Source organism: Rutilus rutilus (assembly GCF_951802725.1).
Source record: "Rutilus rutilus genome assembly, chromosome: 15".
NCBI classification, from domain to species: Eukaryota; Metazoa; Chordata; class Actinopteri; order Cypriniformes; family Leuciscidae; genus Rutilus; species Rutilus rutilus.
Genome location: NC_140220.1, coordinates 37346531 through 37368538, shown reverse-complemented (window position 1 = coordinate 37368538; position 22008 = coordinate 37346531). Strand labels below are relative to the sequence as shown.

Sequence of the window (22008 nt, the reverse complement as noted above, 5' to 3'; positions counted from 1 at the left end):
GTTCAGGCTTTTTCAGAAAAAAAACCCCCAAAAAAACAAAGAGTGAATGGATTTTTTTCATTAGTTCAAAACCTTTCTTGTTAGTAAACTCTGTGTACACAAACAGTGTTCTCAGTGCTGGAGTTCATGTGTAGAGCCGCTGGTGAGACTTCCAGCACAGTTTCATGTTGTGTCGAGCCTTCTTAGTGTTTTTGCTTCTATTGCTCTCCTCATTTGTAAGTCGCCGTGGATAAAAGCGTCTGTAAACCAGATGTAAACCAGTAACCTGACAACACAAGTGCACCGCGTTTACATGACTTTATTAATAAATCAGGCCATGCCCCCTGTGTGACGTCAAAACATAATCATCTGCGTATCTGACTGATTGTTATGTCAGTTATTAATCATAATCAGCCTAATAACTGATTCTAATATTATGATTTGCTGCTCAAGAAACATTTATGAAAACAAGAAAACATTTTATTGATACATTGAATTTTTCAGGATTTTTTGATCAATAGAAAGTTCAAAAGAACAGCATTATAAATGTATTACCATCAATTCAATGCGTCCATAGCAAAAAACTATTAATTTCTATAAAAGTAAATTAAAGTCTTACTGACCCCAAACCTTTGAACGGTTCTGTATAATTAATAGCTTTCAAAATGGCGCGTTTTCACTAATAAAAGCTGATTTTTTTTTTTTTGCATGAATTATACACACACTTACATAACTGTGACTGCACAGATGATATATTAATCATGATTTCCAAAAATAAATTACAATTATCTACTGATCACTGTTGTCATTGACTCAATGCTGTGTTATACAGTAAATGTATTCTGCACACACACACACACACACACACACACACACGCGCGCGAGCGCTTCTTACCTGCTTGCGTAGTTTGGGAGCTCGTGAGAGTTTGAGAAACGTCAGATGAGGTTTGAAGGCTTTGTCATCTCCAGACACGATGCCTCTCTCCTCAAACGCCTTCCTCACACTCTCTGGGTGGAGAGAAACAACACACACACAAGCCTCAGAGACACAGATGCATCCTGGGATAGTCTATTTACAGCCTCCCGAGGACCGGACCGGACTGGACCGAGACTGTCTCACCGTCCTCAATGTAAGACAAGACATAATCAATACAGAGAGGGCGAGAAAGAGAGAGATGACATTAGCAGACTGAGCTCTCAGTGTCTTGTGCATCTAAACCTTGAGCGTGTTCTCACTCCACTTCCTGTAGGGATCCAAAATACTGCGCTACACTATCAGTGAATATTAGAGGCTTTTTTACATGTCATATCAATCTGATTACGCCAATACTGGAAGCAGTAAAACCTCAAATCTGGCCACAACTCTGGGTTTATTTTGGTACACTGGATGATTATGTTCGAGAGTCTGAAGACCGAAGGGACCATCAAACACATCCACACACCAGACGCACATCACAGATGTAGACTTTCACTCTCATTCTTTTCTTTATTGGGTGTAATAGAATAGGTTAACATGCTTTAATGCCAATCAGTACATTATAGACCCCTTTTCAGTTGGTAAACATGGTGACGTTTTTTTGTGGGCGGAGCTTAGGTGGAGGCAGAATGATCCCTCACGCTTCACTAACGCTAGTGTGCAAGTTTTGTTAGCTTGTTTTTTAACAATAACGGGAGAAAATCCGATTTTATCTTAATGTGCAAGGTCACTCACTGTCCAGGACCGCGACTGTTATTTGCAAAAGTTAATTTTAACGGACGTCCCAGATTGGCGGACCCGTACACGCTCAGTCATTGGATGGACGATCTGACAGGATTAGCGTTAACGCTACCTCTGGTTGAGTGGCCTGACTTCTACACCTACCCGATCGAGAAACTGAGGGCATATACATATTTAGATGCCTATAACTGTACTAAATGGTCACAAGACTTGTGTGGTAGCTAAGCCTACGATCCGCAGTCTTGCCTAGCCAGCGCCACGGCCAGACAGAAGACGACCATGTAAAGAGTGACATTACGGTGCAATTTTAATGATGTGAATATTTTCTAGAAATAAAAATTCCAGATACGGCATATTCATTTTTTAACTGTGTATTTGATTACCCTTTCTTACCAGGTTCTTCAAAAAGTCTAATCACAATCAATCAAAACAATGTATACAATCATAGATGATTCACAAATAATCACAATCATTTAGAAAACATTATGCAATAAAATTTCAAATTGGAGCCTGTACTCCGTCGCTTCTGGCACCCAACAACACAACAAGATGACATTTAATAACAATAATAATAATTTAAGCTCCTTATTGTGTAGCCGAATCTGTGCTGGTTTGTATTGGCCGCCTCCAGTTTTCCCTTTGTTTTGCCTCCAGCTAACGCCGTGACGTAACTGTGACGTTGGCTTGACATTGGTCTATTTCAGCTCCTCTATTCCGCACTGATTTCTACAAAGCCCCGCCTTCTGAAGAGTGCTCTGATTGGCCAGCTGACCCGGGGTGTTGTGATTGGCCAAACACCTCAAGCGCGTGTCTGAAACGTAACACCCCTTACCATAATCGTAAGCTTCAGTCTGTGGTTTTACCGTATCAGTTCGAACCCGAGTCGGATTGTAAATGCGGATGATCAAGCAGATCGTTTATGGAAGGCCAAAAGGGCCAAAATGTGTGAAACTGTTTCACACATTTTGGCCCTTTTGGCCTTCCATAATCGTTCGTATCGGAGCAACATCGGAACGCCACGACGACAGCATTATAACTCACCGAAACGCCTTCTCTCTTTGCATGTGTCTTTGAGCGGCGTTATGCTAATATTTTACATTGTGAAGTGAGGAAGTAATATCTGGAATATCTGAATAATCTATCAATCAAAGCTCATTCTTCACAAAAGGCCGTTTTGGACGTCCACTGTATGGACAAAAACAATGAGACATCTCTCAAAATATCTTCTCTTATGTTTCGCAGAAGAACGCAAGTCATGTTTAAGGAACATTAAGGCAGGTAAATGATCATTTCTGGGTAAACAATCCCTTTAAACTACATTACATGTACAGTGAAAAATCTGAAAGCTGTCCGTCATTTTGACAGATTACAGTGAGTGATGTACTGCACCTTGTAACTGTAATTCTCACCCCGTCCACTTGGTGGCGAGAGCGCTCTTGCTGACTATGAATGTGACATTGTTTACAACTGTCTTTCTGGTGTTGAAACACTGATTGAGTTCATTTATCAATGAAATAATAAAGTACAGCTTTTAAACTACTGAACGAATGGTGTGTGTTTATTTGTGAAGGAGAGCAGAGGATGAGGAGTGAGGAAGAGCGATGTACCTGCGATGAGCGCGAGTGTGTTCAGATGCTCTCCTTCTGCGATCTGGACAAACACCACTTCCTGTTTAAAGTGTCCGACTCCACAGAAGGGCAGGATCAGCCTGTGTCCCGCCAGCAGTGTGTTCAGAGGAGACTCCAGCGCTGAGAGTGTGGACGCAGCGCTGCACACACACACACACACACACACACACACACACACACACACACACACACACACACACACACACTTTAATATGCTATTATACTCCATATAACTCTATGTAAAAGCCAGAAACGAAGCATTTTTTTGCACAGGCCTATCTAAAAAGTTAATGGTGCCACCTGGTTATCAACAGTAAAAATTACAAATTTTACCTCTTCCCAACAGGGAAAACCACCAACAATCAAAAATGCATGATTATATGGTGTCATGGCTTTGCAATAAAAAAATGTGGTTATAATGGAAGTCAATGGGGCAAAAACAGCCACGAACAGTAAATGAGGGAGAAAAAGTTCAAATCTGATGCTGCACAAAAACTAACAATGCATCAAAACCAATGTTGTTTCTAATCTTTGACATGTCCAAGACTGTGATAAAAGGTAAAAAAAAATCCAGACCACAATCACATTTTATATTGAAAATAAGTCATTTCGTGTGTTTTTTCCCCCAAATCAGTGACATCATTTTTCGATTTGGCAATTAAAGAGTTAAAATCCTGAATTTTTTTTAAACATTTAGTAGTTTTGATCCGGACTGAGGTTTATTAATAGATTTATGCAAAATATAATATTGCAATATTATGCAAATATTTATCTGATACATTTTTACAGCAGTTTAAAGTAGTGGCTGATGTTCAGCCACGAACATAACGAAAGGGTAGTGAATTTGCCCACAGTGTACTGTTGAGTTTTTGAAAATTTTCAAAGCATTTTCCCAAAATATGTGTCAAAATAAGATTTGTCACCAAAAATCATTCCATTTGCTGAAACACGGAGAAAGTTATGGCCAAATTAAGACTCAAAAATACCCCATAGTGGATGAAAACATCCCCAACAGCACATAAGGGTTAATATAGAATTTGATTGAAACGGGTGATTTGCTGTGCAAAGCGACATTTTGAAACATTTCACCCGCTGGCCGCTGGTACTTTCATTTTTGCCGCAGAGACCCTATTATGTCCTATAAATGTGTTGTATTTTTGATAATCCGCGCAGATTTCAGTTGACGATTTTGTTTAAAGTTATTAATAACGAAACATGAATGAATGAGAAAGAAAAGAGCGGGATGTGCTTTATATTGAAAAGTTGTTTTTAGTTGTTTAGAAGTTATGTTTTTAGTTGTCTATGGACCTAATAATTACTACTGTTGAAATTTTATTGGAAAAAAAAGCACGTTTTTAATAATAATATTATAAATTAACCCCACCCCACGATATCATCGTCCATCGCTGTGTTTTACTGTAAACATCGTCAACTGCCAATTTAGGGGACATCGCCCAACCCTAAAAAGTATGACAATACTTATATTATTATTGTAATTAAATAAAGCACATAATAAGTGCATTTTTTATTATTGTCATACTTTTAAAAGTTTAATGTCACTTTATGTCACTCCGCCCACACTCTCTTCTGATTGGCTGTAATTTTGGATTGATTTTATGGCGTCTGATGTGGCAGACAAACTGCATCTGCTCAAGACAGAGTGTAATTGTGGTTCATAAACTGAATCCATGCATGGAGAGCCCTGAGCTACAGTCAGCTGTCCTGTGTGTGTGTGTGTGTGTGTGTGTGTTCTTACAGATCAACCTGCTCCTGTGTGTTCAGGTGAGCCACTAGTAGAGTAATGTGTAGAGTATCCACAGGTATCAGCGCTCGCGACAGACGAGAGTCCTTCTCCAGCACCAGCTTCTGCACGTCCTGCACCGCCTGCTTGATCTGACGCACACACACACACACACACACACACACACACACACACACACACACACACACACACACACACACACACACACACACACACACACACACACACACACACACACACACACACACACACACACACACACACACACACACACACACACACAGAGCTTCACAACCAGTGGCTCACAGATAGCAGGGAACACATGATGGAGTATGTGAGGATAGTAAAGTGAGCAGACTCCCGTACCTCTGGATTGGTGATTGGCACTGAGATAAAGTAGTTTGGCCGAGCGACCGGCTCCTTCTTCTTCTTCTTATCTCCATCTTCCTCACTCTCCACTCGACTGCCGTCTCCTCTCTTACGCTTCTTCTTCGCGCTGGAGGCCGAGCCGGCGACTGAAACCAAGACAAGCGTTCAGCATCACAGTAATGATCAGAGTCGAAGCTTCATTTCATTCAAACCAGCAAATAAACTACTCTGTACTAACATTTCATTTGTTGACCTTAATCCCTTAACCCTATCCATACCACTAAACCAGTCCTAACCGTACCTGTTTTGAAAAGGTAAAACAAAGAAAATGACATGAACTAAACGTGATGATCATGTTCTCACTCATTTACTGACACCTAGACCTGGAAAAAAAGGTTCATCGAGACAAACTTTGCTAAGAGAAACAAAGTTTGCTAGAGAAAGCCGGACCATAGAGTTTGAGGTAGACTACACTGCTTTAAGTCAGACGTTTTTAAGTTTAAGAAATAATAGATAGATAGATAGACCGATGATGATAGATAGATAGATAGATGGATGGATGGATGGACGGACCGATGATAGATAGATAGACCGATGATAGATAGATAGACCGATGATAGATAGATAGACCGATGATAGATAGATAGATAGATAGATAGATAGACCGATGATGATAGACAGATAGATAGATAGATAGATAGATGGATGGATGGATGGATGGATAGATAGAGACACAACAAACACTGAGCCGTCTCAGGCTCATCCTCTATTCAGACTGCAGCGCTGACACATCATCATCTGTGGTGAAACATTAGCATCATTAACTGAGAAACAGCAGCACGTTCAGCGGTCACACAGTAAATCTAAGAGTGTCAGTGCTATTGATGGAGGAGCAAAGGCACGTCTGAACTGCTGGCGAGAGGACGCCGCGGAGCAGAGACGCTCCCAACAAATGTTTTATTCATAGCATGCAGCAGCTGTGTGTGTGAATGCAGGAGCAGCTGCGGTGCTGGGCCGATCCACACATCGCCTGGCAGACCACCAGCGCCTCAGTGCCTCTCTCACGGTGCCATGATCCCTGCTCCCGGAGGATGAGCGGAGCCCGCCGGAGCCGCACCGCACCGCCGCTGTAGAGGTAAGACCTCACACACATTTCCAAAGCTTGGGATCTATTTCAGGGTTTGTGTCCTCGAGCCACCAGGCACTGCTGTGCGGATGAGCGGCCGGAGCGCGTGGAGTGTTAGAACAGTGTGTGTGTGTGTTATGCCTGGTTCAGATTACACGATTGTTTTGTCTGTTACGATAGTCACTGTGTCAGATTACACGATTTTGACTCCTAAAATCTTGTCGTGTCGTGGACAAGAAACATGTCAGACTACAAGTTGCTTTCCGAACAGTCATCGCGTGCCGTCTCACATACACACACACACATTCACTCGCACTCACACACACACACACGCGCGCGCTCACTCACTCTCGCTCACTCACACTCACACTCTCACTCACTCTCGCTCACTCACTCACGCACTCACACACACACACTCACTCACTCACTCACTCACTCACTCGCGCACACACACTCTCACTCACTCGCTCACTCACTCGCGCACACACACTCTCACTCACTCGCTCACTCACTCGCGCACACACACTCTCACTCACTCGCTCACTCACTCGCGCACACACACTCTCACTCACTCACTCACTCACTCACTCACTCACTCGCACACACACACTCTCACTCACTCGCTCACTCACTCGCGCACACACACAATCACTCTTGACGGAACCACGACGAAAAAAAATAAATGAAACATGCTAGTCTTGTTATCGTGATGTCGTGAAGCGTCGCAGATGTGACGTAGGTTGTCGCCCACTATCCCAGATAGCACACGTACGTCTGCAAGATGTCTGTTAAAGATCACTTCATCTGGAAAGCATCTGCTGTTTACTAGCATCTGATAGACATCTTTAAGATGTCAGTTTAACATACATTCTAAATCATTACATCTTAAAGACATCTTCTAAACGTCTATTTGACATCTGACAGGAAACGTGCTATAGACACATTGCAGATGAGCAAACACTCATCAAAAATACATCTTCCAGACGTAAACACGCACATCAAATAGACGTCTCCGTGATGTACGTGTGCTATCTCGGTATGACACACTATACAAGATGAAACGATCGAATCTTGCATCCCGACGCCCGTTGGCGTTTACGAATCCCCACGACACCCTACGTCAAACGGATCGTGCCAAAATCGAGCTAAAATCGTGTGATCTGAACCAGGCATTAGCGGCCGCTAAGTTAATAACTAATGATCTTCGCAACGGAAGTGAATTAATCAAAACTAACTTTAGCTGGACAATAACTTTATTCTAGAGCTGCTGTAAAGCCTAAACAATCTCTGTTACTGTAATCTCCTGTTATCACTGTAAAGCTGCTGTGAAACAATCTATATTGTTAAAGTGCTGTATAAATGAAGGAGACTTGACTTAAGCCCGACTCACAGCCAAGATCTGCCCAGACACCGGCGTCTGTGAAGGGGAGCTCGCACATCAGACATTCTGCCTCATTCTTCTTCTCCTCCTCCTCCTCCTTCTCCTTCTCCTTCTTCTGCTTCTTCTTGCCTGACGCTTTCCTAGGCTCTTTCTTTGCTTTATTGACGGTCTTGACTGCTGCAAAGAAAACAAACAGAGCAAATGAGGACGAAGAAGACTAGCACTGCTGGTGAAAAGGGAACGTCAGATGTTAGCATGCAGCTGATCGCTAACCAGCTAACCACATTTGTGTGATATCAACTTTAAATTTGGAACACAGCTTGATTAGACATGCAGTGCGCTAACTAACTAACTAAAGAGTTAGCGTAGGCTCAAGTGTCTTATATCGTTGGAATCCTTGGCTCAACATGGGCAAAACACACGGATGGCGAAACTTTCGGGTATTTTGGATTATTTTTTTTACGTACTTTTTGCAATGGAGCCCTAGGTTTTTCGGCTGATCGGAACCAAAGCAGTGCAGCAAGATTCTCTGGAGTGTGATTGTCCATAATTATCAAAAAAAGTTGCGATTTCAAATTTGACATCTGTGACGGGACACCAAAAGGTTTGAAGTGGGCGGAGCCACTTTTACTAAAACGCCTATCCCTCTTGAACGGAAAGATACAATTTCACCGAACATGGTACACCTATGAATGGGCAAGGTTTGTGGTCATGTGAAAAAGCACCGAGGCGACTGGCCACTTGGTGGCGCTATAACATGGGAAAAACATTAAAATGTCTATAACTATGCAACCCAGAATCTGATTGACTTGAAAATTGGCATGCGGTGTCTTCATCCAAGGACATTTGCGTATCTCGAAAAAAACGTCCGGTGGCAACCAGAGAAGTTTGAGCAGCGGTCAGACAAGGTTAACAGAGGCCGATCGGAACAAAACCCGCTGGGCCTGTTTGACTCACAGCCCTCGAGGCCTGTGAGAAATTCTAAAGAAACTCTGAGCAACTTTGCCTCTAGGACCGCTGCTGTCAATTGAGTCGTTCGTTAAATATTGGAGATTATTCCAAAAACCCCTGCGGCACAATTCTCTGGACTCTCTAGAATAGATCAATAATTATCAAAAAAACGTTTAACTTTACCCTTTGAATAGCTATAAGGGTCATTTAGAAAAAAGGGTGTGGCAAAGCATACTCAAAAGCCTATAAATCTAAAACAAAAACGCAAAACTTAACACGATATTAGGTGAGCACATGCGACATGATTAGAAACAAACATGCAACTGATAGGTGGCACCACAACTGTTAAAGGGGTGGTATAATGCCATTTTCACAAGATGTAAAATAAGTCTTTGATGTCCCCAGAGTGTGTATGTGAAGCTTTAGCTCAAAATACCCCACAGATATTTTTATATAGCATGTTAAAATGGTCACTTTTTGAGCGTGAAGAAAAAATGCACCGTTTTTGTGTCTGTCCCTTTAAATGCAAATGAGCTGCTGCTCCCGGCACAGGGGGCGGAGCTACAACAGCTTGCACTCACACACACATGCACTGGAAATTGCAAAAACTTTTAGCCTTTTATGTTCAAACCGGAGTCAGAAAGATGGAGAGACTCAAGAAGAAGTGACAACATGTAGAAGCAACAGGACGTTTCTGAATGGTTAGTTGATGAATTTATGAAGCTGATGTGTAGTTGTCTTCTAGTCATTGATTAGCATATTCTGTCTTGATAATCTATAAATCGTGTTCAGGGGGCGGGGTTTATGTAAATTTTAGGGTTGGTGATGTCACTAACCCAGGAGGAAGCTCGTGTAGTCTCTACCAGCCGTTTGTTGTAGTCCTTAAAAAGCAATATCTTTAAAAGCAAATATCTCCCTTTGAACTTTGAGCGTTGTAACTTTGCAGATGTTGTTTATGCTCAAACAGCAACATTACAGAAGTTAGAATAGTGAAATCATAATCAACCACCCCTTTAAAAAGCTTTAAAACCATACATATCCTATGGTAAATTGCTGTATTGGCTGTAAATGGTCTTTTCCTACATGATCGTGAAGGTTACATGCTTGCTAAATAAAACATTACGTTCTTGCGCATGTGCATAAAGACCTTAAGAGCTTGAGCCCGATAACTGCTGCTTGCAGCTACATTTAGTCATTTCTTCGTTCAGTCAGTGCATGTCTCACCCTTGGTAGTGTCCGTGTGTTGTCTGGCGGTCAGTGTGGACACAGGGTTGTTATTGTTGTCCTCCATGATGCTCGCCTGACCCTCAGCACATGCTTCTGCCCGCCACACACTCACACTGGGTGTGTGTGACTGAGAAATGAAGATCTGTGTCGCGTGTGATGACTGAGAAATGACACGCAGCCCCACTTCAGAAACACACTTGATCACTTCTGAGGGGACGCCAGCATTCAACACTCCCGACAAGCGCTTTAACCCTGTAGCGAGCAGAAAGTGGCGACTGATCATGTCCAGTCAAACTACTGAAGTCTGATGGTTAGTGAGACAGAAGTTATGTAGTTATAACTATTATAACATTAGTGGTTTAATCGAAGTGTAAATAAGCTCGTGATCTTGACGTCAGGCGTATTTCTGCATTTACTGCACGACTGGATCAGCTTGCGTGTTTAAAAAAGATCACACAGACAGTGTTTACTGCAGCAAAACACAACACGACACACATGGTACGGGCAGTCAGAGGGGACACGCGGTGCTCGAAGAGAAAAGCGTTTAAAAACAACAACGGTGACGGTATACTTTCAAAAGGAATACTTTACACATTACTGAAGATTCTCGCATAATTTTCACACTTTCGTGGAGTTTCAAACCCCGCTTTCTTCAGAGTAACACACAATTAGATATTTATAAGAATGCTCGTCTCAGACGGTGTTGTTTATGATGACTCGTCCACTCAGGGCTGCAGCTCTCACGCGTTCAGTGTGTGCGACTCACGCAACTGACACTTCACACAGTCTCACGCGTTCAGTGTGTGTGTGAGACTCAGCAACTGACACTTCACACACTCTCACGCCTTCAGTGTGTGTGTGAGACTCAGCAACTGACACTTTTCACACACTCTCACGCGTTCAGTGTGTGTGTGAGACTCAGCAACTGACACTTCACACACTCTCACGCGTTCAGTGTGTGTGTGAGACTCAGCAACTGACACTTCACACAGTCTCACGCCTTCAGTGTGTGTGAGACTCAGCAACTGACACTTTTCACACACTCTCATGCCACATTTCCATTACGCAGAGAAAAATCGCGGAGCAAACAGGACACTGACACCGACAGACAACACAGAGAAGGTTACTTTTGATGTGAAACACATTCTTAGCAAGCTCTCATATATTCTGTACATTTTATTACGAAATTAAAATAATAAGGACCGTTTTGGCGCTTGTAAATGTAAACGTGACAGATCTCTGTAGCGCCTCAGTTCAAGCGGCACACGAGCCGATCTAGTTAATAGTAAATAAACACGAATAAACAATAGGTATGTTGAAAGATACAGTATAACTTACCGAAATGTAAACGCCTCATACATTATATCGATCAATCAGTGTTTTTCAAACGTGGAAAGAGGTCAATAAATCAGCTGGAGAACAATATGTCACATGACATTACATTTACCTCAGGAAAGCCACATGGCATAATGTACAGATATTTAATAACCATAGCACATTAGTTGGCTAGAAACAGTTGAGAGGAGTATTTTGCTAAATATGTGCAGTGCACTATATATTTATTATAGTTTTACTTAGGCCTATATCATAAAAAAGTTATAACATTGTTATAACCGCATTATATTTCATTTGAGTTGTTATTTTTAACCTTATTTTTACAGTATTAGCTGAGGTTTTTATTTCTTTGTTTTTTTTTTTAGAAAAATTAACATGTGTCTACTGTAGGCGACCTAATATTGATCTAAATTAATCGATATTGAATCAAGATCGGAATCAAATCACAAGCATTGAATTAAAATCGTGAAATTTGTGTCAAGCAATAATAAAACAGCAGCATACCAGTCATTGACCATGTAAACATTGTAACATGTTGTCATTAAACTTTCTATTCTGTTTAGTTACCAAATGTTTTGACAATCACAATACACTTATTGTGATGCAACGTTGTTGTTGTTTTTTTTAAAACAAAAAATCACAAGAAAATCTTTATGATCCAAAAATAGGCTAACATAACTTTTTATTTATTTTGCGATGATATATGTGTGGAAGCTTGTATCCACGAAATAAAAAAAAAGGTAATGTAACTTTTAATATAAAAATTCAGTTCAGGCAGATTCATAAGCGAAGCCTTTGCCACAGTAGTTCTGCATGTTCGAGTCTTCAATGGATTGTTTTGTTCTCTGTATCCAGTGCTTCCTTCTGCCACACTGAGGCCTTTATTTTCAAACATAAATGCATCTTTCGTCTGGTCAAAAAACATGACACGGACAGAGTAAAAAAGAAATGCACCTCACAATCCAACGATTAACATGCTATTAAAAATGATTCGTATAAATGTAGAAGTTCAAAGAGTCAAACAGAGCCCAGAAAAAGACAAAGGCACAATTTAGATAAACCAGAAAGCGGAACAGAAACTCATTTAGTGAGCCGTGAAAGCCTTTGTTTGTTCAGACCTTGAACTATACTGCCGGATTATTTCACTTTCACACACACACACACACACACACACACACACACACACACACACACACACACACACACACGCACACTCGCTGTGGGAAGAAACTCAGTGTGTGTGTAGGTGAGCACACATGTATTGTGATAGCACGGGTAGTGTTTGCAGTGCTGCTCTGTGATTGGCTGTGTTCAGCTTCTCTCACACACCCTGGTGTGTTTGTGTGTGTGGTGTAACACTAGATGTCCGCTTGGGTTTCAGCACAACTCCCTGGGCCCAGAAGTTCACAGAAAACAGGTGTCAGGACAGGACCGGTTCCCCGACCCGCTCGTCCAGGTGAGAGCGACGGCTCGTGGCCCGATGTTTACCTGAGAGCCTCCGGCCTGGAGTTTGAGGTGAGCCAATCATGAGCCTGTTTAACGGGGACAGGGCTTCGGTTACACACCATTCTCCCCGATCAATGCAGTGCTTGCTGGATAACAATGCTAGAAAACCTTTCCTCAGTGATTACAAAGCTCCGGTTGCACTGATGCTGTTTTGACAGAGCTGTGCTGAGCAAATATTTAAAGAATGGCTCGATCATGTGACTAACCTTGTTTGGCCTTTATTTGAATGCCTTCACAGTTCTGTGAAAATCACCAGGTGCGTTAATCTGAAACATGATGGTTCACTCGTCCAGTCTCTCACCTGTACACAATTCACGCATCTTAGTGAGAGAGAGGCTATGAAGAAGATGCACATTAAAGCAGCAGTTCATCCAAAAATGGAAATGAAGTCTTTACAAATCTGTGAACTTTTTTCTTGGAATAATTTTTTTTTTTGAAGAATCATCTCTTTTCCCACGACTGTGACTAGGGAAGCTTGTTTCTGCCACAGAATAAAAAATAAATAAAAAATTGCGATAATTGTTACTTTTTTATCTCATGAAAACGAGCTTCCACAGTGACCACAACATTTTTATTTTTCTATAATTTTTTTGTTAAACGAACTCTACGTAGAAGCAGAGCCCGTCTACAGAGAGCCTGGCCACTCCCTATTAAGCCCTATTGTACCGAATGTTGGTTGTAGTTCCACCAGAGCTCCACTGGGGGCGATCGCCCATGAGTGCAAAATGAATGGGAGTCTATGGCGCTAAATGTGTCTCTTTCACCCGATTGCCGTTGAGAAATCTCAGATTTGATTGTAGGTTTTGCAAGTTCAACATGGGTTATAGGTCGAAAGTTGAGTGAACGAGTACTTATGTCCTTTAGATTTCTTACAGGTTGAGTTGTTGTTGCCCATAACACGCTAGCATTCTGCTAATGAACGCTGATTGGTCAGTGAAGGACTGATTACGACCAGAGATACCGCTTGATGGTCTTTAGAAACAACAAAACAAAAACTCTTCTAGCACGTGTGTTTACCTGTGTCAGCTGTGTGTGTTTACCTGTGTCAGCTGTGTTGTGTGTTTCCCTGTGTCAGCTGTGTGTTTACCTGTGTCAGCTGTGTGTGTTTACCTGTGTCAGCTGTGTGTGTTTACCTGTGTCAGCTGTGTGTGTTTACCTGTGTCAGCTGTGTCAGCTGTGTGTGTTTACCTGTGTCAGCTATGTTGTGTGTTTACCTGTGTCAGCTGTGGTGTGTTTGCCTGTGTCAGCTGTGTGTGTGTTTACCTGTGTCAGCTGTGTGTGTGTTTACCTGTGTCAGCTGTGTTGTGTGTTTACCTGTGTCAGCTGTGTGTGTTTGCCTGTGTCAGCTGTGTGTATTTACCTGTGTCAGCTGTGTGTGTTTACCTGTGTCAGCTGTGTGTGTTTACCTGTGTCAGCTGTGTCAGCTGTGTGTGTTTACCTGTGTCAGCTGTGTGTGTTTACCTGTGTCAGCTGTGTTGTGTGTTTACCTGTGTCAGCTGTGTGTGTTTACCTGTGTCAGCTGTGTCAGCTGTGTGTGTTTACCTGTGTCAGCTGTGGTGTGTGTTTACCTGTGTCAGCTGTGTTGTGTGTTTACCTGTGTCAGCTGTGTCAGCTGTGTGTGTTTACCTGTGTCAGCTGTGTGTGTTTACCTGTGTCAGCTGTGTGTGTTTACCTGTGTCAGCTGTGTCAGCTGTGTGTGTTTACCTGTGTCAGCTGTGTGTGTTTACCTGTGTCAGCTGTGTGTGTTTACCTGTGTCAGCTGTGTGTGTTTACCTGTGTCAGCTGTGTGTGTTTACCTGTGTCAGCTGTGTGTGTTTGCCTGTCAGCTGTGTGTGTTTACCTGTGTCAGCTGTGTGTGTTTACCTGTATCAGCTGTGTGTGTTTGTGTGTGTTTACCTGTGTCAGCTGTGTGTCTTTGCCTGTGTCAGCTGTGTGTGTTTACCTGCGTCAGCTGTGTGTGTTTACCTGTGTCAGCTGTGTGTGTTTGCCTGTGTCAGCTGTGTGTGTTTACCTGTGTCAGTTGTGGTGTGTGTTTACCTGTGTCGGCTGTGTGTGTTTACCTGTGTCAGCTGTGTGTGTTTACCTGTGTCAGCTGTGGTGTGTTTGCCTGTGTCAGCTGTGTGTGTTTACCTGTGTCAGCTGTGTGTGTTTGTGGTGTGTTTACCTGTGTCAGCTGTGTGTGTTTACCTGTGTCAGCTGTGTGTGTTTACCTGTGTCAGCTGTGTGTGTTTTCCTGTGTCAGCTGTGTGTGTTTACCTGTGTCAGTTGTGGTGTGTGTTTACCTGTGTCAGCTGTGTTGTGTTTACCTGTGTCAGCTGTGTGTGTTTAACTGTGTCAGCTGTGTGTGTTTGCCTGTGTCAGCTGTGTGTGTTTACCTGTGTCAGTTGTGGTGTGTGTTTACCTGTGTCAGCTGTGTTGTGTTTACTTGTGTCAGCTGTGTGTGTTTACCTGTGTCAGTTGTGGTGTGTGTTTACCTGTGTCAGCTGTGTGTGTTTACCTGTGTCAGCTGTGTGTGTTTACCTGTGTCAGTTGTGGTGTGTGTTTACCTGTGTCAGCTGTGTGTGTTTACCTGTGTCAGCTGTGTTGTGTTTACCTGTGTCAGTTGTGGTGTGTGTTTACCAGTGTCAGCTGTGTGTGTTTACCTGTGTCAGCTGTGTGTGTTTACCTGTGTCAGTTGTGGTGTGTGTTTACCAGTGTCAGCTGTGTGTGTTTACCTGTGTCAGCTGTGTGTGTTTACCTGTGTCAGCTGTGTTGTGTTTACCTGTGTCAGCTGTGTGTGTTTACCTGTGTCAGTTGTGGTGTGTGTTTACCTGTGTCAGCTGTGTTGTGTTTACCTGTGTCAGCTGTGTGTGTTTACCTGTGTCAGCTGTGTGTGTTTACCTGTGTCAGCTGTGTGTGTTTACCTGTGTCAGTTGTGGTGTGTGTTTACCTGTGTCAGCTGTGTGTGTTTACCTGTGTCAGCTGTGTTGTGTTTACCTGTGTCAGCTGTGTGTGTTTACCTGTGTCAGCTGTGTGTGTTTACCTGTGTCAGCTGTGTGTGTTTACCTGTGTCAGCTGTGTGTGTTTACCTGTGTCAGCTGTGTGTGTTTACCTGTGTCAGCTGTGTGTGTTTACCTGTGTCAGCTGTGTGTGTTTACCTGTGTCAGCTGTGTTGTGTTTACCTGTGTCAGCTGTGTGTGTTTACCTGTGTCAGTTGTGGTGTGTGTTTACCTGTGTCAGCTGTGTGTGTTTACCTGTGTCAGCTGTGTGTGTTTACCTGTGTCAGCTGTGTGTGTTTACCTGTGTCAGCTGTGTGTGTTTACCTGTGTCAGCTGTGTGTTTTTACCTGTGTCAGCTGTGTGTGTTTACCTGTGTCAGCTGTGTTGTCGATGCCTCGAGAGAGAAGAAAGTGCAGAGCTAAAGCACCAAAGTGACTGAAGGATTGCCGTAAAGCAGTATCTCTGGTCGTACGATGTGTATGACGTCACTGACATTTTAAAAGACTTTTTAAAGCAAATAAGTGACTCTAAAAAATCTAACACCCAGCAGTGTGTAATTTCTTTGCATCTCCTTTCGAATACAACATTCAAATTACTAGACAAAAAATTATATCCTGAGAAAAGTGGATTTTGAGGGGTATAGCGCCATAGACCTCCATTCATCCTGCACTCGTCCTGTGAGCGCCCCCATGTGGAGCCAGAGTGGAACTGCACTCGTCCTGTGAGCGCCCTCATGTGGAGCCAGAGTGGAACTGCACTCGTCCTGTGAGCGCCCTCATGTGGAGCCAGAGTGGAACTGCACTCGTCCTGTGAGCGCCCTCATGTGGAGCCAGAGTGGAACTGCACTCGTCCTGTGAGCGCCCTCATGTGGAGCCAGAGTGGAACTGCAACCAGTTCAGAAGCCGGAAGTTTACTGGGAGTGGAAGTTCTCCCCTTATTAGACATTCTCTGGTAGAAGTGAGAAACTCTTGTTGTTAGCGCCACCGGTGGCTGTAGAGTGAACTGCAGCAGCACTTACTGCTCGCGCTCCAACGCGCGAAACACACAACAGACTGAACGTGATTCAAAGGCCCCGAGATTCTTACGGTGCCGTTGTTTTTTTCTTCGTTATTTGCTTAAAAGTACAAATTTGAAAATACCTTTGCAGTGATATATACTTTTGACGAACATCTCAACTTCACGCACATTTGAATTCAGTTTCTGTTTGCCCGTTCAGTTTGACCCACGTTCCCATGCTCCCGCTCTTTATTGGTTGTCATGGTTACTGATTTGATTTGCCTAGTTATTGATTCCTTTCACCTGTGTGCATCTGTTTGTGTGTGTGTGTGTGTGTGTGTGAGAGACTGTCAGTTTGTGTGAGTGTGTGTGTGAGAGACTGTCATTGTGTGAGAGACTGTCAGTTTGTGTGTGTGTGTGTGTGTGTGTGTGCGTGAGTGAGTGTGTGTGTGTGTGTGTGTGTGTGTCAGTGTACAGTGTGTGACTAAGGCCAATCTTAGCATCAAGAGGCTTTAAAAGCATCAGAGTCACTGTCTCCTAAATCCGCAGTAGAGTCACTGTGGTCCTCAGGCATTGGCCAGCGGTCAGATCAGAACAGGCTATATTTACCCCCAGGTATTAGCCTGCGTAACTCTGAGTGCGGTACACACTCAGCAGGATCTGTGTGTGTGTGTTTGCCGGATGTGTGCGGCCCAGGACAGTGCTGGACAGTGATAATCCTGCGAGATCTGTACAGTCATGCTCTGGGGTTTCACAGGAGCGTCAGCGGAAGCAGTCGCGGCACTAGCGGAAGAACACCTCACAGGCTAGCATACACTACATCAGGCTAATGAGTGTGTGCAGGTGACCGGAGTCATCTGAGCCCCGGAGAACAGCATCACACAGGTACACACACACACACACACACACACACACACACACACACACACACACACACACACACACACACACACCTCTTCATCTGCTCTGTTTCTAACTCTCTGTTCTCTCTCTGTCTGTGTGTCTGAATGCGGATGGATTATGGCCATACTCTCTGCGGGACATCTGCCCGTCCTCCGGTGAGTGACACACACACACTACGAGTCCACACACTGTATTCGTGTTTCTCATCGTCATAAACCTTCACATCTACATGCAATAACCCTCTAAAAATCACTGGGTTAAAAAACAACCCATTCTGGGCGGTGTTCAACCCAAGAGCTGGGTACATATAGGACAGAACACATGTTGGGTTCATTTTACCCAGCAAATCAAGTTATTTATATAACCCATTATAATGGGTTAATTAATTTTTATTATAGTACTAGTTTATTTATTTATTTATTTTTTATACTTCATACATGAATTCATGTTTACGGATTAATTTAAATCCTCTAAACTTTTTTTTTTTTAAATACTCCGTGCAACCACTGGTTTGCATGATAATTCCTTTATTTTTGATCATATTTTACAGTATAGCATATTTTATGTAGTTTTGAAAACATACTGCCTACATTTAACCCTACACATTTGGACTTGGGTAGAAAAAATAACCCAAGCTCTGATTTTTTTAGAGTGTAGACACATTAAACCCAAGATTTAGACACATTTGATTGTGATTTAACCTTTGAATGGTGAAACAGACGCATCGTCACACATGATCAATGCTGTGGATGTGTCTGATGAAGCTGTTGGTTGATGAATGAGTGTTTTGATCACTGACTGCAGCTGAATACTGATCATCATCATCATCATCATCATCATCATCACTGAGAACGATGCTGTGTATTGTGACAGATTCCTGAGTGACAGGGAAGATTGAATAGAAGGCGGGGCTTGATCTCTGGATTAACATGCGTTCATTTCGACTTCAAGCAGACTTTAAATAAGACGTGACGTGAGATGGTTTGTTTCGGGGGGAAACACAGAGCACTGGTGTGGTGCATTATGGGTCTGTATGTGTTCAGGAAACGTTCTGCTCCTCGTCTTTGACTCAGTGAAGAGTCTTAGAGTAACCTTCACTTCACTGATGACCCGGGCCCGGTTACGACAAACACCTTCAGCTGAGAAAACACTTAGTTAATAAAACACTATGGGTTATTTGATGATGCTTTCAGCTGCAAGTAAAAGTTATACGGTACAAAGTTTTAAATAATCATTTTTATTAAAAAAATTATTGACTATATTTTGAGACAAAGTTCTTGTTAATGATTTTCGGTTTTGTTCAAGGTAATTAAAGCAATAGTTTTTCAATAAGGCCAGAATATGTAAAGTATGGTATTTGGGGTTTAAAGGCACAATAATTAACATGATAATAAACAGCTGCTGGCTTTTCCATCTGTTGACATGATCAGATTCAAATGGGAGATATCACTAAGTTGGGTGTCCGTCTTAGAGATATTTATATTGAAACCATTCATATAAATTAGAATATTTATGATGAAACCATAAAATAAAAAAATGACATTAATCAGGTCATATAATAAAATATCAGAATAATTTTGTATCTGTATTTTTTAAATTAACATATTTTAATGACAGTATATTTATTGAACAAAAATGAATTATTTTATTTATCAAAATAATCCGAAAATAGTGCAAACTTTGCAACTTATTTACTCATATTTAAATTCATTCCTCGGGTTTCTCCATTTTTTTTCACCAGAATAAGTGCAGAAACTGCAAAAATAGTCCGCAGATTCTATCTTTGTCTAATAGCAGCCTTACCAAAATACCACCGTTATTACCAGATGCTTTATGAGTGAGAGACGGCATGGACCCTTAATCACAGCTGATAACCCCAAATATTAGTTATAGTTATTACAATATATAAAGGTGAATTCATCTTTTTCCAGTCATCTCAATAGCAAAAAGTGTCCAAAATAAATCAACCTGAATTCGCCCCTATCCAGTAACATGGTAATTTGTTCGCTGTCATTAAAGAAGTTAAACAAAGAAAGGTTTTACTGGGTTTGAAGGAGATCCCATGTTTAATGTACTGTAGTTTAGAGCAGTTACAATGGTGAATAAAACCTGTATGATAACTTAATAAGTTACTTCAGTTGAGGTACATATATCAGTTGTAGGTGAAATAGACTGGATTATTTGACTAGTTCTGTCTTTGAGTAGATCATCCACTAGTGAGCGCTATTTCACTGAAAGTCAACAGTCTTCCTGCGGTTCCTTTTGTCCGCAGTTCGCCAGTCAACATCCTTATTATGAACTACTCCCAGAGCCCACCAATAGCAGACGAGTATTCCAGACAGACAGCGAGTCCCACCAATTACATTTCGAGTTCGATTTCTGCCAGCCAATCGTAACGCAGAGGGCGGGGTTTCAGCGCGTCGTCGAGGGGAGGGTTGAAGGTTCGCTTGTTTCACTACGTTGGCTTTTCTCCCAGAAAGATTTCGGTGTGGGAATTTCAATTTTACATTTCTGAGGCTGTCGGAAGCTCTTTCCCGGAGACCTCATCCTGAAAGTTTCGCTGAGCTCGTCTAGAGTGAATAAGGTAGGCTGATTAAGGCTGCTTTTAATCATATCCTCGGTGTTTGTGTGTATTTCCCTGGATGATCCCGCATGGATCTGATTGAAGTCTGCAGGAGCGCGTCAGTATGAGCCGTTAGTCTAATGTCACGGCTTCCAAAAGATAAACTGTTCGGTGTAATATTAATAACTGTTGCTCGTTTATGTGTGTGGGATGGTCACTCTGAGTTAGATCCATGTGAATGACTCGTGTGATGGTGATTTACAGCCTTTCGCGTGTTAATCGCACTCGCACTGCTGTGGTGTTTGTGGATGTCGTTGGTCTACCTGTAACCGTTACTGTGTGAGGATGGGAGTTAAGTGTGTGTTTCATATCTAACATGTGGACACACTCTCCACGGCCGTGTCAAATCCCCTATGCCGTCTTTATGTAAGGCTGTAATCTCCATAGCCTGGTGATGTTTACAGCGGTCTCAGTGCTCGCCTGAACGCGTGTGTTCCGCTCCTCCGGGTGATGGACGGCAGAACAACAGGCCGTCTCGAGCAGCTGGAGGCCGGAATAATCACGTTAACGTGTTTTGTTCGTTGAAACTCAGTGGCACGTGCCCTTAATGCAGCGAGTTGCCCGCGTGGCTGGCGTGCGATCACAGCCCTGTGTGTGTGTGTGTGTGTCGTCCTCGATGTGTGTTTTAAGTGTTTGATCTGGTAGTGTTTTTAACATGCAATCAACGCGTGGATGACGCGGCGCCATCTTCTGCAGCGTTTCTGTGACGCGAACCTTCTGTCCAGATGTGCTCTACGTTACAACACACACACACACACACACACACACTGCGCGCAACGCGACAACGCAGGCTCGCTCGACCCTCAAAGTCAAGCTTCGTTTTTTTTATTTTATTTCTTCACTAAAATATTAACAACATTGCAGCATGGTATTTGATATATATTTAAAATTCACAAAATGCTGCAAAAAAGCACCTAAAATCTGAGGTGATTATGTTATGTACATCTGAAGACGTCTTACACTGTTTAATGCGGTGTATTATGGTTTTGAATTGGTAAAAGGACAGCAACTGGAGAATTTACACACACCGACAACAACAACTTAACAATATTTTTGTAGCTGGTCGATGCTTTCCCAAAGTGCGTAAAGCTGCATGAAATGGAAGTTGTGATCATCTTGTCTCTCCTATTGTGTCGTGTATATATCCGAGTGAAACGCTTCAGGAACAAGAACAAATGTGGGTGTGGCTTGATTGTGTCCGTGAGGAATTGATTGGATGGTTGTGGTCTGCTATTGGTGGATCTCTTGTGATTGACAGGTTGCTCCGCCCTCGTCATCAGAGAAGAGAAGAGATGCTGCAAGAGGAACTTATTCTGATTCAAGATAACGAGACGCATGAATTAAACACAATCACGATGGCAACCGATAAATAAACACGGCAATATTCCATAAACTATAAGAATTGTGATTTCATGGTGACTTTAAGGCCCACAAACAATCTCAAACCTAGTGTGTGAATCCAGACACGCCTGTGTTTACCAGGATTCACACACACTCTTGTCAGGCGTTCAGAACCTCTTGCTCTAG

At 42.5% G+C, this 22008-nt stretch overlaps 3 protein-coding genes across 23 annotated transcripts in view; 2 read left to right on the top strand and 1 right to left on the bottom strand.

The window, feature by feature from the left end:
• akap7 (A-kinase anchoring protein 7) overlaps window positions 1-10637 on the bottom strand; it is a 49018-nt gene extending 38381 nt beyond the window's left edge. For 3 of the 6 annotated variants that reach the window (XM_084432189.1, XM_084432190.1, XM_084432192.1), the window contains exons 1-6: window positions 10138-10632; window positions 7972-8139; window positions 5453-5601; window positions 5081-5217; window positions 3304-3464; window positions 875-987 (exon numbers count right to left, since the gene is read on the bottom strand). In XM_084432189.1, coding sequence (XP_084288315.1) covers window positions 875-987; window positions 3304-3464; window positions 5081-5217; window positions 5453-5601; window positions 7972-8139; window positions 10138-10423 — 1014 coding nt within the window. In that variant the 5' untranslated portion in view covers window positions 10424-10632. Of the gene's footprint in view, window positions 1-874; window positions 988-3303; window positions 3465-5080; window positions 5218-5452; window positions 5602-7971; window positions 8140-10137 lie in introns of all 6 variants that reach the window. The other 3 variants (XM_084432191.1, XM_084432188.1, XM_084432187.1) reach the window with 3 other exon arrangements.
• LOC311304860 (dynein axonemal intermediate chain 1-like) overlaps window positions 1-22008 on the top strand; it is a 674193-nt gene that overhangs the window by 247225 nt on the left and 404960 nt on the right. The gene's annotated exons all lie outside the window — the stretch shown is intronic.
• Window positions 20273-22008, top strand: part of epb41l2 (erythrocyte membrane protein band 4.1 like 2) — a 106576-nt gene continuing 104840 nt past the window's right edge. For all 16 annotated transcript variants that reach the window (XM_084432154.1, XM_084432159.1, XM_084432158.1 and 13 more), the window contains exon 1: window positions 20273-20442. The gene's annotated coding sequence lies outside the window, so the exon portion shown is untranslated. The remainder of the gene's footprint in view (window positions 20443-22008) is intronic.